This window comes from Mixophyes fleayi, chromosome 3 (genome assembly GCF_038048845.1).
Source record: "Mixophyes fleayi isolate aMixFle1 chromosome 3, aMixFle1.hap1, whole genome shotgun sequence".
Taxonomy (NCBI): domain Eukaryota; kingdom Metazoa; phylum Chordata; class Amphibia; order Anura; family Limnodynastidae; genus Mixophyes; species Mixophyes fleayi.
The window spans coordinates 301190467-301210181 of record NC_134404.1 but is presented as its reverse complement, the minus strand read 5'-3'; the positions used below and the strand labels follow the sequence as shown (position 1 = coordinate 301210181).

Here is a 19715-nt window from a genome sequence, read left to right as displayed (position 1 = left end):
AAGATGACTAAAGTCTAAAGAACTATTGCAAAATACACAAACATGTATTTCCAAAAACATTCTAGTAGGTTAATTGGCTTCTATAAAAAAAAGTGTAAGTGTGTGTGTGTGTGTGTGTGTGTATTTAGACTGAAAGCTCCAATGGGGCAGGGACTGATGTGAATGAGTTCTCTGTACAGCGCTGCGGAATTAGTAGCGCTATATAAATAGCTGATGATGTATTTAATCGTCCATCCATTCAAAGATACACTGTTGTACAATTTTATTACATCATTCAGCAATTTGAGGCAATGTAGAACTTTACATGTATTGAGTGTATCTGATTCTTCATGGTGTTTACCTACTGCTTCCCTGTAGCAATATTAACAGACATTACTGTGCATAAAAATATAACTTATACAGACACTTTGTATTTTTTTTTTCCCCCCAAAACCATGTATATGGAATAATGTACTATTATATACCCTACAGAATGATATTATAAGTTACCAAGGAGTCATGTGGACATATCCAGCATACTAGAATATACCCAACACCATATTATAAGTCACTAAGAAGTTCCATGGCCATATCCATCTTTTATACAGGTCATGGATCTCCAAGGCGACTTGTAATATCTGTATTAACTTGCAGGAGGGGATGCGCTATTCCTGATAAGACACATTTCCTAATGCACACTGAATTCACTAAAACCACCCTGGCAAAAGTCACGAATGACCTTCTCTAGGCGTCACTTCTCCCTGCTCATTCTCCTTGTCCTCTCCGTGGACTTTAACAGTGTGGACCACCCCCTCCTGTTGCAGACCCTTCTTTCTCGCTGCCTCTATCCTCGCATGGCTCACCTCACACCTCACCAACCTCTGAATCCATTTCTGGTTCTTCCTCCCCCACCTCTGCCTTTTCTGTAGGAGTCCCTCAAGGCTCTGCTCTAGGCTCTCTACTCTTTTCGCTGTACACTACCTCTCTGGGTTATCTCGTCACTTCTATTGGTCTCCAGTATCACATTTAAGATGATGACATTAAACTCTACATCTCTTCTGATCTTTTCCCCCTCCCTACTCTCTCGTGTATCAGATTGCCTTTCCGCCATCTCCTCTTGGATGTCCTCACGTTTTCTCAAAATGAACATTACCATAACCACGCTCATTGTCTTCCTTCTAGATCTTCATCCCTTCTTGAGCTTTCTGTCACTGTCAACACTACCATCTCATCTGTCCCCCAAATCTGCTGCCTGGGCGTCACCCTGTCTTTTGCCACCCATATTCAACATCTTGATCAATTCTGTCGCTTCCAACTCCGCAACATTGTCCGCTTCCGCCCATTCCCATCTCAGGATGCCACCAAAACCATTATCCATGCTCTCATCATCCCGTCTTGACTACTGTAACCTTCTCCTCCTCACCAGCCTCCTCCTCTTCCATCTCACCCCCCTTCGTTCTATACTCAAGTTGGCTGTGAGACTTATTTTCCCTTCACGCCGCTGTTCTTCTGCCTCACCTTACACTGGCTCTCCTTCCCCTACAGAAGCCTTGTGAAGTTCCTCATATACAAGGCCCTTTCCCATCTCCAGTCTCCTCTATTCACAATCCCTCTCGTTCCCTGTGTTTGGCCAATGACAGTCACTTCTCCTCCACCCTCCATCCCATTCCAGAATCCAAGACGTCTCCCGGGCTGCCTCCCTGCACTGTAACGGCCTCCCATGCTCTATCCAACTGTACCCTAATTTGTGCAATTTCAAACAGGCAGTCAAAACTCATCTATTCCTTAAAGCCTACCAGCCATCCACCTAACCTTCTTTCCATGCTTTATCTCCTCACCTCTCTCTTCCCTTGCCCTGCTACTTGCTCCTCTTACACTTGATCCCCTCTTCTGACATTGCGCCTCCTGTCTGTCTTTAGGATGTAAGCTCCTACGAGCAGGGCCCTCTTCCCTCCTGTCTCTCTACCGATTTTTGAGCTCCAACTTCATATTACTAGCCATATTTGGAGCTTTGAAGTACTGGTTTTATTGGTCTAGTTTTCTGTACTGTATTGTGTTTATTGTTCTGTATTATTCTCCCTGTATGGCGCTGTGGGAATATAGTGGCGCCCTATAAATATGTAATAACTCACCATTAACAAAGATATTATTTACAGGACTTTATAGAATTAAATTAGTATTTTTCTCTGCAACTTCATACAGAGGAGAAAGCGTACAAAGTGATATCAACAATTATAAACAGTGCTTACTAATGTCATGGCTTCAGTATTTATGAGTGGGTGTTCAGTCTATAAATACACCGGTGTGTTGTTTCAAAGAAAAGTTATTATATAATGAAACCATTTTTAATTTAGTTTCAGAGTATGTGTTTTAAATATTCTGTTTCTGACTATGGTTAAATACAATGGCAGCAGCCGTTTTGTGGACAGAACTAGCGCTCATAAGAAAGCACCCTATCAATTCGGTAGGAGCCAGAAACGGCACCGACTCTTCTGGTAATGATACTTTTTCCCAATGAAACTAGAGGCCGAATGCCCATGAAAATTGGTCCATCACGCTATTGGGATAAAGTACAATATCTCATTAAGTCAATAACAGATGTTCAAATGCCGTATTCCCCACTCTACTCCCTCCTACCGAGGCCCATCCTAGACACCCCATCCCATAGCCAAAAACTAATAAGACATTTCCTGAATGCAGCCAATTGTCAAATCGCTTCCAATTGGAAAAAAAAACGCTGATCCTCTTCGTTAAACGCCACGATTAACAATATTTGGATAACCTATGTTACGGAGCATATCACTGCAATCTTACATCGTACACCAAAGGGTATCCAAGGCACGTGGTCCTCTTGGACAGATTATTACGAGCCCAGACCACCCTGAAATAGAATCCATGCTTCTTTTAAACTCAACTCACGTAAACAGCCTTCCCTTTGCCACGCTCCCTTTCCTTTCCAGACCCCGTACTCATGTGTTACTATTTGGGGGGCACTCTGCCTCATGTTTTTCGTACTGCTCTTGGTTATGTTGTTGATTTTAACTCTTCATATTTTTTAAATGTTTGAACTCTGTTGCAACATTACCCTCCCTTTGCTAGTTTCCCCTTCTCCTAACCCTTTCAAACATAACATTGCCATATCTCCCTCTACCCTAAACATGTTTTTATTTGTATTCTTGTTATGATAGTTTACCATATTTCTAATCCTACTAATCCTAATTTGTCTCTTTAAAAAAAAAAAAAAATGAATATTGTTCCAGTACACAAAATGACCACTGTGTAAAGTCGACACTTTAGTAATGCAGACAAATCCTGTGCTTTAACTAGTAGTACTGTAGCCCGGTGGATAGCTGCATTGTTGCCGCACAGCAATGAGTATGAATCTGAATAGCGCCCTATCTGTGTGGAGTTTTTGCTCTCCTACCTGTGTTTACACGTGCGTTGGCTTAGGGTGCTCCCGTTTCCTCCCATTCTCCAAATACAAACTGATAACGAATTCAGCTAATTAACCCTAGTGGGTATACTTAGGCTACATCGATCGTAAGGGACTGATGTGAATGATTAAAGTCTCTGTGTAATATATAGGCACTATATTAGAAAACTATTACTAAATAAACTTAATAAAAATGAAAACCTGAGTCTAAGTAAAAGCAGAGAGATTCATTTCCTGCTTCATTGCACAACACTTCACAGAAATACCTCCAGTGATTTCCAACATAGTTGCCTAATAAAAATAAAGACATTAAATCAAGACAGCATAACAATTCAAATGGTCATGTGGTATTGTACCAACGCAGTAGTCTTAAAACTTCTAATAAAGTCTATTTGTTAGAGGACAGGGTGATAAATCATAGTAGTAGGGATTTCAGTATATTCTGCATGGTCAGAAAACTAATTAATGCATGGCAAAACGAAGTTGGGTCAATTTAAAGCAGCAATCCAATTAAAAATTAGAGGATTTTTTTTTTTACATAAATCACTGAGGAGAATGTTGGTAATTACCATCTTTCCTTTGTTTGTTTTGTTAGACTGCGATTAGTGATTTATAATTCTGCTCAGTGTCATGGATTACCATGGCAACCAGAGTCGTGTGGCACATAATGTAGTAAGCAGAGAGGTTTTGAGCTCTGTCTGTTCTGTATAATGTAAAATAGTCCCTCCTCTACCTTCACATAACATGCTGAGAGCTGTGAGTGCCTGTGTCTGTCATCCAAATCTCCAGAGAGATTTTTGAAAAGGAGATGTGTAGACTGGCAGCTAAGAAATCAGATGCATGCTTCAAATGGTAATAACATGCTATTTAAAGAGAACAAATCTTCTATATGAGATTGCTGCTTTAACATCCTTTGTGAGTGGTGCAAGCAATTTTTCTTTAAGGAATTGGCAAAAAATCAAAGGTTTACAAATTGTTTACAAAAAAAGCCCACATGCGTAAAAGGTATGATACACAAAAATCACCCCAAGAGGCAAAATAAATAAAAACACTAGGCAAAAAAACCCATAAGAAAATAAATTATATATATATATATATATATATATTACAACACACTACAAAATGAAGTGTTGAAAGAGCAGGATCACAGCAGGAGGTCAAGGTGAGGTCTAATTGATATTTGTGAATAATAAATATTTAATCTATTAAATTTGTAATCTATTCTGATGATGCAAACTAAATACCATCTCTCCCAATTTCACGTTCATTTGTTTACAAAACATCCCTGACCAATAATTAACAAAATAAACCTTGATCACTTTTCTCAGTGGACCATGTATGAAGATATGAACCATCATACAGTATATTTCTGCAAGCGGTATTAAGTTATACTCACTTTAAACCATCAGTATATTCTGTGAATTAGTGACATGAATGCTTATAATAAATATATTAATGGATCAAAATGGAATACTTGGGAAAAAAAATCCTGATCACAGACATTTGATGTTGTAACAGTTATAAGCCACAATGTTTCTCGGATGTTCTCACGATGGTTCCTACACTGCGGTAGAACTCTACTCATTTTGTCTCTGGAATGGTCGCAAGACACTTTGTGGCTAATTGAATTCCTCCTATAGAAATCATTCAGATCACCTGATGGAGAGCCTGCTGTAATACAATTAATCTAGGGGTGATTTTTTGTTTTTCTATAATGCAAAGTTGTACTTCACAGAGCTTTTCAAAAAGCCACCACAACATTCATAATCGGGTTTAATACGTAAATAGTAGTTAAACATAGTTGCAAGCAGTCCCTAATTCCAGGGGATAACTCCAGGTATTAAAGCCTTGTCCCTTTAAATTTATGTAGCTGGGAAATGTCCATATTATACGTGTGTGGTAAGCTTCAAAAGGGCAGGGACTGATGTGAATGATCACTTATTCTCTGCACAACGCTGCGCGATACAATTGGCGCTATATAAATATGAATACATATTATAAGTATTAACTAATTGAACAATTCTGCTCATTTTCTTTCGTATAGTGGATGCTAATCTTACTATTATTTTCTGGTGTAATAACATTATTCTCACTATTATTATTATTCTCTGGTCTTTTCTCAATATATATTATTAGTAATTAAAAAGCAAACCAGTAACATGATAACAAAGTTAAGTAAACATATGATAATGGAGATTGTAACGCACAAGGTGTCTTCAATACACAAACTAAAGAGAAAAATTATTATTTTAAAATTATTGGCACCTATGGTGACCTATTTATTACCTTTAACACTGGAAATTCATTTCATAATTTTCCCTTTTGCCTACGACTTCAACCACTACATATATTCCATACTACTGAAATTACTACACAAGTTACTTTTAATCATCTGACAATTTTCTTTTTTCCTTTTTTTGTTTATTTATCAGCACGGTTTTGATTTTCAACATTCATACATAGACCAAAAACCACATGGATAGAAAAGGACAGGCTGACAACATTTAAATATGATTTCCAGGGGTACAGCATTTTGCAGGTGGACAGGTGCTCCTATTATGAAACGTGTATGGGCACTATATTATAACATGATATAGATCCTGAACATTAAAATATAATAAAGACATTGTTATAATAAATACTCCTCCTTACTCCATATTAAACCATATATAAAACCACTCAAAACTGTGCAGTTGATTACATTTTATACAACAAGTACAAGTAAAATAAAAACTTCCAGGGACAAATCTGTCTCAGAAAATAATGCCTTAGGCTGGGCACACATGTAATTATCATGCAGAGCACACCGTTCACAACCGTTTGGTCAGATATTGCACTAGTGTGCACTCTCCCATGATCATGTTTAATCCTACCAAAACACATGTGTTGATTAGGTTTTCTAAACTTCCTAAAAATCACAATCAACGATGGAACCATGACGGGCAAATGTGGAAGTGAGTGTGCACTCACGACCAGCAGTGTAAGTGGATACCTGTATAGTGTGCAGATGGTTAGGAGAGATGAAGAGCTCAGATCTGGGGGTAAATGTATGAAAGTTTGCCTTTACAAGTCAGCGCCGCTTTATATTTTAGCTGTCAACTCGCCGATTTCCGGCGAGTTGAAAAAAAACAACCCCTGAAGGTAAATCGTGTAGGTGTGTAGCATGAATCCCATGCTCATTGGGACTTTCAATCATTGGTGAAATCGTTACAGAAATCACACCTGAAGTAAGATGACATTGTGCCCCCCTCCAAGAGAAACAGTACAGGTGCTTAAGATGCAGGTACCTCATCCATTCTGCGTTACTGCTTCACTGTTATGTTCTATGGAAGAGTGGGATGAAAATCTAGTCTCTTCCTTACATACATTTACACTGAACGGAATCATTAGGTCTGAGCTACACTAAGATTCCTGCAAATAAATTCTAGTTTGACCACTTTACAGGGCACATAACATGTAATGGCTCCATACACCAATGAGTCTGGAGCATTCACAAATTTCATCAGGGCTGTTTAAAAGTATTGATCGGGAAACAAATAGATCAGTAAGTGCTGCTACAGAGAGACAGGCAGCGCTGAAAGTGAGCAGCAGCGCTCTTGGCTATACACTAACTGAAGTATATCAGTCAGCTAACACTGGAGCGGAGCTCACAAGACCCTTGCAGCTGTGCTAACGAAACGAAAGACATTAAAAACGTAAAAAATTTCCATGAAGAGTCATTTTCCCTCATCTTTCAATATGCTTAGTCAAACGTGCATACTTTATTTTTACAAAGGAATTGTATTGTTTAAATTCATATAAGTGGCAACTGATTGACAAAGAATCAATATTCACTGACAGCACAGTGCCACCTATAGGCGAAATGAAAAGAAACGAGGGAATAATTTCATGGGACTAGCAATCAATAACAATCAAATAATGTAGCGCCACTAAATCCGTAGCACTGTACAGAGAGAACTCACATCAGCATCTCTTAGGTTAGAAAGTAACTGGTTTTTAAAACAAAAACATAAATGGTTTTTAAAAATTTCCATTTTTACAGGTAGTCCATAGGAGGACTAAATACCTGATCTCTGGAAAGAATGCACATATAAATGGATTGTATCATGATAAAAGCTAAATGATAGTGGAAAAGTTTATTTTATTTGTAAACATTCCTGGGAGCTGTGAAAAGTCAGATCGTGAGGCTGACAAGTTTTAGGGGCATCTCAGGGTCTGAAATCTTATGCCAAAATCTCACTAGCACACAGCCTGGTACCTTGTACTGCATGTGGTCACTGACCTATTAGTGTCACTTATTCTATATCTCATAATTACCGACATTGGTCAGGACTACAGTTTGAGAAATTACTATTCTGAAAACATGGGGGTTGTGGCAGGAACAAAAGCCGCGTTCAAAACTGGTTCTCCCCCCTCCCTAAGGCTCCATTTAAAGGTGGTTAACAGAATTTCTTTGCTGGTTCAGTATTACCTCCGACTAGGTGGTAGTGCTGCTTACAGTTGTATAAAGGAGTCCATATTGTGGAAACTAGCGTACAAGCAGTTGTAATGGATGTGTTTTAGGTAATAGAGGCACAGGAATATGGTAGTGTCAGTCAAGGGGCAGAACAGAAATGTTTTATTTGGTCTACAATTGTTCCTTGGTCTGTGACAGCTGCTGATTATTATAGAACACACTTTAAATGGGAGGGTGGATATACACTTTCTATTATTGTACCACACAGCAATTCATGTCTGCCTCAGGCACCACAGACTCCGATGTACAGTCAGTTCTAAATCACAGGTCTCTCAAAAATGGCTTTATTCTACACATGAAAGCAATTTTATAACAACTTAATGGATACTTGACTGTTTCAGCAATAATAATAAATGGAAAAGCACTTTCTCTGAAAAGAAACGGAATATTCGGGTCAGGAAATTTCCTGCAAATCTACAATAAATAATGAGAACAATTTAAAAAACACAACATAACACACATCATAAAGCATGTAAAAGTACTACAATAAAACCGTATAATGCCATGTGTATTAAAATTTATAGTACAAGCAAGTGGATTATAAATTAACCAGCTATGCTCTGTAATAGTTTAAAACCAATCCTGTAAGGTTCCACTTTATATTTTTCCCTTTTCATCATCGGACACAAATTAAAGTTACTGGAAAAATAAGTGAAGACTAGCTATCAATTTAATTTTAAATTAGTACCTGGGTTAATAAGAGCAAATAACAATATTGACTTTCTTTGTGGTTTCCAAAATGCTTCTTTCCATATTATATTATATTTATTTTAATGTATAAAGTAAAACTAGAAACAAATCTAGTCAGGTTTATCCAAAGCAGAGGAATTTCTAGTTGGGAAATCATGTAGCATGCATTTGTTTCCAATTAAATGTAATAAGACCAGGGACTGTTGTACATAGTCATGGGGGAGGAAGGGCAAGGGCGTATTGTAGGAATTCATCCCAGTTTCAGAAATGTTGGAATCATTTTTTTTTTATTTGAATGACAAAATGGACACTGCTAGGTTTATGTATAATTTACAGTAGGGGTCTATTATTCGTTATAATACACTAGTGTTCCAAATGAACACTAATGTGATAACAGTCACTTGGATATAATTTACAGGACTTTTTAAATGGATTAACATTATGTCTCGTGAAGCCATTCGCTTAATAAAATCAAACAAATGCTTTGGCATCAGTAAGGGCTTCTCCGATTGGCTGAACACAATCAGCCATTCAGAGATCACCAGCTAAAGCTGGTTAGTGAAGACAGGGACACGGGCATAGCAGTTTTTGCCTCCACTCGGCAACTCACTAAATCCTGCAACTTAGTATATTAAAAATGTGGAAACTGCAAAGTGACGGGCAGTGAAATTTCCCAGCAAACAATGTAAGTGAGAGTTCTGTAAATTGGCAGTGACAAACTAAGGGAAACAAATATTGCCAGCCAGAGAAAGTTAATTTAGTTAGGAGATACGTCTCTGCCAAGGACTCTGAGCTACTATGTTCCTCTGTCCTCCCAAGTATGAACTTCCAGCCTGCTATGCAATGTTATACTACAAGTTCTGCCCCATGATGTGTCTTGTGTTGTGCCACATTTAATTGGTGAAGCCCCTGCCAGCCCTGTGATGGCACACATGGAAAGGGTTCGGATTCTCACTACACGCCCAGATCAGGCAGAATGCAAAATGTTGTCTAACAAAAAGCAAAGAGCCTGTAGTTCAGGAACAGGGCGCGTCAATATAAAGGTCATGGTAATAAAAGGCTTTAAATGTGACTGTACAATAACTATTGTTACCATAGCTTAGTCCATAACTAACTGTAGTAAATAACATAAGAAAAGAATCTGTTAAACAGGAATCTCTATAAACCTGACAAAGTCTCTGAAGCACAAAGTCAGTAGCAGAAAAGATTGGCGTACCAATTTGTGCGTGGCCTCTGGCTAATAACATCTATTTGGAAAGCGGAGTCATTTTATGTAGATCGAATGGGCTACCTGTTGCACACTTTTCAGGTGTTGAGTTGAGTGTACACATCTTTCTTTGAGTGTGTTCGGTCAAAGTCATACACCTGCTCTCACGCAAGTCATGTTTAAGTTGCATGAAGAAACTTATAACTTTAACTATAACTGTCTGGTCTCTGACTAGCAGGTGTTTTACTATTGTGTATAAACAAAACAAACCCCTATCTATTGCCCAGCTACTATCAGGAGTGTTTTAAAGTTCTGTATCGTTACCATGTAAACCAGGTTAATTCTGGTTGGATCTCAGGCAATCGGCAATGTCTGGTCAACGTGGCCAAACCTGGAGAACAGCCACACTACACTATGGACCCTTCAAGTTTATTTTAAGTGATGAAAGAAAATTCTTCCTTAGGTAAAAAGTTAACAGTTTTAGAATGCGGTTTAGGATATTGGGAAATATTTTGTACCTGCAGTTTACAGAGCTGACCAATCCTAATTACTCCTGGTGCTTGAGTTGCCCATTTGTAGGTTACCTGTCCTTGCCATGATCAGTAATGACAATTAGTTGCTGGAAGCTTAACAACCACACATCTAACTGTATCAGCAGTAAAATCACATCCAACAGATACCTATTTTATATCACTTGGTATTGAAATTCTCCCTGGAGCTGATACAGCAGTTTTTCAGCTGGTCCAGCTTTAAAACTACCATCTGATTCAATGTTTATTCTAATTAACCAGAATATTTCTCAACTATGCAAAAAAAAATTAAGGGTATCCTCTGATCTGCGCCTTGTTTCATCTCCAGTAACCACCTCTCACTGCTGCCTACAAGATTTCTCCCGTGCTGCTCCCCACTTGTGGAATTCCCTACCACGCTCAATCAGACTTTTCCACAGCCTTCAAATCTTAAAATGCTCTTTGAAAACCCCTCTCTCTTTTAGAGGTGACCTTATCCCTGTTAACACTATTCACACTAATGCACCCTCACAACTATCCCAATTTCCACTGTGAGCCACACTCACTCTTCTTGTTTCAGCTCTGCCCTCTTCACTTACAATGTAAGCTCTATAATGAGCAGGGTCCTTTAAACCCTTTGTATTCATGTCTGCATTTAATTTGCCTACCTTGTATGTCCCCGTTTTATGTATGTACCGTTTTGCCTACTGTACAGCACTGCAGAGCATTGTGCCGCCTTACAAATCTACCATAATAATAATTTTGGAAGCAACCCCCCAACTTCAATAAATTTCTGCTATCTAGAGTCAAGGGGTAACCCTTGCATCTGGTAATTTTCCAAGCTTTTAAATGTTAAACACAAACAGAGCTGTATAATAGTAGTCAGACCCTGGGTTGACAGCTGGTAGGGGAACACAGAGTTAAAACCAACTAGGAAAACATGACCTTTAAAGCATAAGATGGACCTTCAATTCCCCCTAGTTAGCACAGAGGAACATTTAAGACTCAGGTTGCTTGCGGACTCCACAAAGTCCCACTTCATCTCCTCTGTACATATATTGTGAGTCCCTTATCCCCCTTTGGTTCTAGTTCAAGTTAATACTCTTAAATGAGGAAAGCACATATAAAGCAGAGTCTGTTAATCCTTACGACACATGAATGGAGAGACAAACGGCTGTAAATCATTAGTGTTTTCATAGTTCTTTTTCTGTACTTTGTCAAGGAAGTTAATAAAATAATCAATAAAATGTTACAGGAATATGAACTTTCCTGAACTATAAGGGTGATCCTCAATGTGTGTCCTTCAGTTGTTCTGTATAGAGGTTAATCATGGAGCTCTCCTGATTTCATACTTGTCATTGACATACTATAGCTAGCTCCAGGCCTGTGGACTGAGCAAAATTTTCCTGTTCAAAATCCCAGCGGACTTGTTGTGTTTAAGTAATGAAAAGTCTTAAATAAGATGGCAGCTTTGCTAGGTATGTTTAAAAGTTATTTGTGTATGTTGTAAATGATTCAATTGGATTATAACAACATACACCAAGTCTAATTATCTATAAATGTTACTAATGTAAATAGGAAGGAAGTAATTATATGTCCTTGTGTGAAGGACTAGGGTGTGAACGCTCGTAATGGAATGTATGTGTAGGACAGATACTGCCGTGTGTCATGGGAAATGTGGCCACAGGCGTGTCTGTGTGTAGCTGAAAGGGATTGCGTGTTGTAAAAAAAATAACAGTGACATCATATATGATGAGGTAAGTTCAAATATGGGAGTAGGTCACGCTGCCTGGATCACACTCAAAACATGAAACATCTGAATTATACGCTTTAGCAAATGACTGAATTATGGGGGGAAAAATTCTCTTCATCACTTCATCAGCAGATTCATAAAATAAAGAAAACCAAAGAATGTTGCTCTTACATTTGGATGTAACGGAGAGAATGAGTGATGGCTGGCAGAGAATACCTCATGCGTAGTGGACGAGACTGTCCCTTACCAATTTATTGCTGGTTACAAATACGTCAGCCACTGACAAATTACTGTGTTGAGCTGAAGTATAAGGTTAAGGATTCCTTACTGTGTTTTTACACTTAATGACAGGAAAGAAATAAAAGGTAATTGCAACTGGTTAACGTGCCTTTTTTAGGCACTGAATTTCAATGCTCAAAATTATTGCAGTTATTAATCCCTGCCCCAGTGAAGCTTACAATCTAAATGCCTATCGATGACACACAAACAGGAAACTGGGGCGAAGATAAAGGAGGGGAAATTAGTTCTCATGCATTAGTTCTGGGATGTATTCAAGGTTTGGGGGATCAGCCATGAACACATTTTTAACTGTAAGTACCTATCACTTTTTTCATTATAAAAGACTAATGTGACACAGTCAATGTTATAAGTAATCTCTTTTTCTTCACTGGTTTATGGGTTTACCACATAAACTACAGAAATATAATAACCTTTCAAAAAATCCTGCGCTGCCAAAGTGGTAGACTTGTCTTTTCTTATGAACTTGAAAAATTCACAAAGTCCAATACTGGAGACCTATGTGGTCAAAAATATATTAATGAACTTGCAAGCTAAGTGAATAGTGCAATATAACATGTTCCAAACACATACAATATAGAACATTTTATGGAATTTAAAGTAGAGCAGGGAACAGAAACACTAACTACTTTCAGTGTTAAAAAAAAGTACCCTAAAAAATTGATTATTAATTCCATCACTAAAGCGGTCTCTACCCTGCATTTAAAATACCACAAAATAACAGGGTCATATCAATACACAACTATATCTGTACCCTCACTCGTTCTTACACATAGGTTAGAACAACCTTCTATGAACCAAATGATGTGAATACATGGCAAAATTCACAATTTTTTTTTTAGCCATTTTGGACAGGAGTCTTATGGGACTTGCAGTTCCACATCAGCCAGAGAGTCACTTACTGTTCTAAACAATATTTTAATCAGCAAAGGTAGTGCTCCAGCAGTTATATAGTGCCACAACTGGCAGCAAGGTTTCATAAACCGTAATACGTGCATCACATTTAGGCCTAATTTTCCAATTTGCATTCCGGGAGGTCCAGGGGCAGGTGGGGGCGGGGATTGGAGAATCATGTCAATAAGCCCCACCCCCTAAACAATCATCACCATTGTGCCCAATACCAGCAGGGTGCAGGGCCACGATGACGCATGAATCGGGTCAATAAGCCCTAACCCGTCTATTTAACTTGCCAAATTGTCCAGGATCTGGGAGGTTGCCCTCCTTTCCCGGGAGTCTGGGAGGATTCCCAGAAACTCTGGAGCCTCCCGGACATTCCGGGAGAGCAGACAACTATGCATATAGGGTACCTCGGCATTTGTGTACTCCGCTCGGCTGTTTTTACTTGCCACCCGGCTTTTGGAGCCCAACAGAGTCCTATTATAATGGAATAAACCATTGTTTCTCCTATTATAACAGGCACTTTGTGAGCACTACAGCCAGCAGTGTGACCAGCCAATCTGACCAGTCCTGGCAGCTGTGGGCAATAACCTCCAACATTTTTCATTACTATTGCAAACTATTACAACTGCCCCCACCCAGCTGCTTCTTAATGTCACCTGGCTGGCAAAATATTCTAGGGAGAACACTAAAAGGCCACCAATGTCTGAAACATTAGCGTCCAGTCACATGTGTAACAAATGAAGCATAACACTGTACTTGAGCTACACTGAATAAGCAGTGTGTGTTTAACACTATGCATACAAGACTGAAGTAAAGTAAACATTACAAATTAGCCATGTGACAGCTACATAAAAAAGGAGAATATGTAGGTAAATAGTGGCAAGGGGGGTTTGTTTGATGTGATACAAAACGAGAAGTCACATGACACAGATCTTTCCCATCTTCAGCTGCCTGGTTGACAGTATCTCTATCCCTCAAAGGTTTTTAATGCATGTGAATTACATTGTACCGAATGGAACTTTCCATCACCTGTTAGACACTAGTTCTGGAACCTCCTATTCTCAGCTAGCAGCCAGCTAGACCTGGAGAACAGTTCAGTACATATAGTCACAAAAGCTGCGAGTACCCTGGAGACAATTTTGGCAAACGAGTGACATTTAAAAAGCTAGTTACCTCAAACTTGCTTTCCTTAGAACTTCCTAAAATTCGTACATTAATTAATTCAATTATTTATTAAACTAGAAAAAATGGTGACTTGCAGCTCAGTTAAGTATGTACAATTGTGCTTGTTTCTTCACCTATGTTACGCTTTCCGGAACCGCCCTCCCTAAAGCACCATGTGTGGCCTTTGCAGGATCGCCAGTCCCGGTGAAAATGGATATAGCAGAAACAGTAAGAACTTAAATTCAAAAGTCCTGTCTGCTACAACTTTAGGGCCACCACATTCATCCATTTCAACGTTTCCGTTCATCTCCTAAAACCTAAAACACTTCTGTCAAGTCTCAATAATGTCTCCAACCCATTAAAGTAACATTGGATGGTGCAAATGACATCAAATTGAAAAGTATAGACTAATGGCTAATTTTCCACCAACCCAGCTGTGCTCCCTCAATCCTTAAAGCTCATTTAAATATTGGATGGTGCAAATGACATCAAATTGAAAAGTATAGACTAATGGCTAATTTTCCACCAACCCAGCTGTGCTCCCTCAATCCTTAAAGCTCATTTAAATATTTTATTCTGAAAAAAAAAAAAAAAATCTAATCTAAGTATGCGGCTAGAACGTGAAGTGCTGAGACCACACTCCGCAAGGATCTGCACATTTCCTCCAATGCGGTTGCTGCCATCATGTCACAATGTGGAAGTAGAGTAACAAAATAAGTTCTTGGCGGAAACAATTTCTGATGCAGCTGCAACAATAGCTATAGTTCATAATCAGAAACCGTGCATTAATATGCCCATAACTCAGGATAGGCTACATCCTAGAAAAACACATTAAGCATTGAGACACAGTAGAATAACCACATAAACCACTAAATGAATGCCAGCAATATCTCGTGTACTTGATGCATAGGACTACCATTTGTACATGTGTGCCCTACACCGTTCTGGTTTCTGCAAACAGATACCTAGAACTTAGACGATTTATTTCCAGAGAAAAGAAACATAACTTGTGCAGGACAAGTTCCAGTGTAATTACAATACAAAGCATGACAAGGTACATGAATAACTATGCAGCTTATAACAAATACCATCAACTTGCAAAAAAATTACTATATAACAAAGTACAGTGTCTTCATTCAATAACAAATTGATTTTCCCTTAACACATACCATTAATGGTACACGGAAATATCGCAACCAAAAAGTACAGATTACAAAACCCACAAAGATAAGGTTTCTACCGTTAGAGCAGTAAAGAGATGAAGAACATTATCTATGATATTAATGGAATCATCCTTTTTTGGTATAGTACATACAGTCATAATGTTATGTGTTCAGTGCAATTCTATTAAAATGTGCTTTAATGCTGAAGATATAAGTGGAAGATGTAATGTGAGTGAATAAAGCATTCCATTCACACTTTCCAGCAAGCATTCACTTTGACACTTTTTTACATTGCCTGCAGCATTCACATGTGTTAATGCTCAATAAAACACAATGGAGCTTATTAGGTACATAGTACATTATGGTGTAGAGATATTTTAACTACACACAGAATGTAGTGTTTAAACGATCATATGTATCAGACCTCTCAGTTTAGGCCCATATCTAATACAATCCACAAAGGAATAAAGGTGCAGTAAGCACCATCCCAGAACCGGCTGTTTATAATTCCCGACTACCAATCATATATATAGATCATGAAGATTTCCAGACCACTCATTTTGCAATTAAATGTGTGTGATATTTCTGATCTTGTTTAATGTACATCTATTATTCATGATACTTAATATGGAGCATCATGCCCAATTTATCATAAATTGCATTTAAAAATGACCCCCATATGCCCCCCCTTATTAAGTTGTTTAGCAATGCTCCTCTAAGTGACTGCAGGAGATACTTGGGGATCATGTACCGCATGTAGAACATTGTCAACTATTTACTTACCCATATTTCTGTTCTTCTGAAAAACTATGTGGGCATAATTATATATATATATATATATATATATATATATATATATATATATATATATATATATATATATATATATATATACACACATACACATACACATGTCACTTTATTATATCTTAGTAATGTGTATTTGGCTTCTACAATTTTTGTCCCACAAAGTGAGTCCAAGTTTTGGGTGAAAGATGCCACAAGTGTATTGTATAGCAGGAAGCAGCAACATTTACTTAGGAGGCACTGAACTGGAGGACGCATGTGCAGTGTACATCCAGGATTAATGCTAGTCATACAGTTTATTGTGATACCAGACACAGAGAGATGGAATTGGGGCAATTTCTCAGTTATTTTGTCATGGTACCAAGGACATTATTGTAGGTATAATCCTAATTTGCATAGGTGAATGAGGACACAAAATAGTTTCCATATTCCATCAACATCAAAAATACCCAAATAAATCCAGCCTTGCTGAAATGGTTCAGGGAGCAATTTCAATTTGGGATAGAAGGTTTACTTGTGCCCTGTTAAAAGGACTTCAGTGTTTCTTGTTAAACTGCTAGATTCTGGATGTTCGCCAGTGCTGGACCTCTGCCATTCATGCCCCAGTAGAAGTATAACGAGAGGATTCAAAGCCTCTGCTTTATAAGCTGCAAAGTTGTTCTCATTTTGTTTGTACTGATGAATCATCATCAGCTATTTATGAAGCGCTATATTCCGCAGCGCTGTACAGAAAACTCACCCACATCAGTCCTTGCCCCTTTGTAGCTTACAGTCTATATTCCCTAACATACACACAGAGACAGACTAGGGTCAATTTGATAGCAGCCAATTAATCTACTAGTATGTTTTTGGAGTGTGGGAGGAAACCGGAGCCCCCGGAGGAAACCCAGGCAAACACTGGGAAACATACAACCACACAGATAAGGCCATGGTTGGGAAACAAACTCATGACTCCAGTGCTGTGAGGCAGAAGTGCTAACCACTAAGCCACTGTGAGGGGAAAGAAGAATTTGGGTACACAACAAGGAGAGGAATGTGTCAGTGCCACTGGGAGTTCAGGAAGCCCTAAAGCAAACTGTAGCTCAGGGTATATCGAGGTCACATAAGAGCTTTAAGTCAGTTTCCATAAAGACTACCCAGCTCTACCGAACACCTCTAGGAACTTTTGTAATTTTCTTATAAATCACTCTCCAAACAAAAAAAAGTCACATCATTCTCCTTACACTTATACTGCTGAATCTGCCTCCTCTGCATAGCATGCTCCTGACAAGAAATGTATCTGCTGGCTAATATAACTCGAAAAATAGTTTTCTATGGGCTATTGAAACAGAAAAATATTAATGCACGCACGTCAATCTCCTGAGGACTGTTACAAGTTATTAAGCATTTAACATAGGTGTCGATGGTGATACCTATAACAGCACTAAATAAAGAAAAAAAAGTTGCCTTGTGCTACATTTGAAATGCTGCGCACTAGGTCTAAACCCTAAAGTTTCATTCAAGCTTCAAACTGCTATTATCATAACTTGTTTCCAAACATTGGTAGCTCAGTAAAGCATAGAAACAAAGCATACACAAAAGACAAGTAAAATAATTGTAGAAAGAGAACATTGGCTGTAATAACTGCTGAACTAGCTGAAGACAATATCCAATGTCAAGATCCATATGTCATTGTTTTGCAGTTAGTAAAGTAAGGAAGGGACAACTTACAGAATCCTCTGGTGGCCTCTGGATCTTCCCCCAATCTACAGATGGACCTTTCTCTTGCAGGAATCTGTGAAACAACTTCTGGAAGCCTTCCAGGTCTTTCTTAGTGTGCTGTAGGAAAACATACACTTTGTATATTAAGCATGTAATGTTATTGACCAATGGCAGAAATATTACCTTCATCGAAAGAGGAGCAACAGTGTTCAAAGACTGTATAAATCTACATTAACGGTATTCGGCGCAAAAATAGCTTATTTTCATCTTTAATTATTGGTGGCTTCGGACAATGCAGTGCAAGCATGTGAGGACTAATGTTAGATTCCATCCCTCCGACATTCTAAAGAGAAGCTGCCTGCACACCAAGTTTTTGCTTGGTCGATTCGACAGTTTTTTTTTTGGTCCCAGACTAAACATGTATGGCCACCTAAAGTTCAGTCCTTGCTATGTTGGTAGCTGTAGTTCAACGTCATCTGAAAAGCAGCAAATTTACTGCCCATGGATCAGACAGTCAGAACATTTCACCATAGCATGGAGGAAGCAGTACACATCAGACAGACAGTTGTGCAATGTGAAAGAACAATAAAAAAAATCTTCAATTAAACATTAACCTGGAAGCTTGAGCGGGCAATAAACTTACTCTCACTGCACTTGAACTCTTTTTTCCCCACTCTGTAAGAACTATGTTTGCTTATCAAAAATAATGATAGATCCAAACATTTTCTTTCTAAGATGTCTTTGTTCAACTGTTGCATCAATAGTGTCTTTACATGTAAAATAACATTTTTAATTGTATTTAGATATTTTAACAATAAAGAAATCTCCCAGAAACTATTTTTCTCCTGTTCCCAGCTTCTTGGGGTAAATCTATAGGACCAGTTAGGACTTCACCCTAAGGGCTAGATTTACTAAACTGCGCGTTTGAAAAAGTGGAGATGTTGCCTATAGCAACCAATCAGATTCTAGCTATCATTTTGTAGAATGTAATAAATAAATGACAGAGAATCTGATTGGTTGCTATAGGCAACATCTCCACTTTTTCAAACCCGCCGTTTAGTAAATCTAGCCCTAAGGGCGGTATTCAATTGTTCCTCCGGGCGCCGCCGGAACGAGCGCGTTAAAACTATTACCGTTTATACGGTAATTACTCGCTCAATTTCAGCAAGGACTAATAGGTTCTACATCTGCTCTAATTTGTTTATGTCCTGACCACCCACTCTGCCCCAGGATAATTAACATTTTCAACACGCCATGTTGGTACATATTTCAGAGATCAAAAATTAATTTACATTCTATCTAAAAAATATATTTTTTTTTAGGTTGTGCTTCCTTGGTGGAAGGCGGTTACTTGAAAACACGCTGAAACAAACACTATTTTTTCTACATACCAAGCCATAAATACAATATGTCCCCATTTTGCCCTAGAGCCTGGTTCCTGCTGAACTGGCTAGAATGGTTTAAGCAGAATGTACAGCTTTGCACAACTCTCCCTCTTCTCCACGTGCACCCTCCACAAGTAGCAATTGGGGAGGGTCCCTCACCCAAATCCCACTCAGCTCATCCAATCCTCCTCCATAGAAATCCAAAGAAGTG

The 19715-nt window shown here is 38.5% G+C and overlaps 1 protein-coding gene across 2 annotated transcripts in view; it reads right to left on the bottom strand.

Moving 5' to 3' along the window:
- The window catches only part of UGP2 (UDP-glucose pyrophosphorylase 2), a 58227-nt gene that overhangs the window by 19512 nt on the left and 19000 nt on the right, over positions 1-19715 (bottom strand). For both annotated transcript variants that reach the window (XM_075203896.1, XM_075203895.1), the window contains exon 3: positions 18129-18236. In XM_075203896.1, the coding sequence (XP_075059997.1) occupies positions 18129-18236 (108 nt within the window). The remainder of the gene's footprint in view (positions 1-18128; positions 18237-19715) is intronic.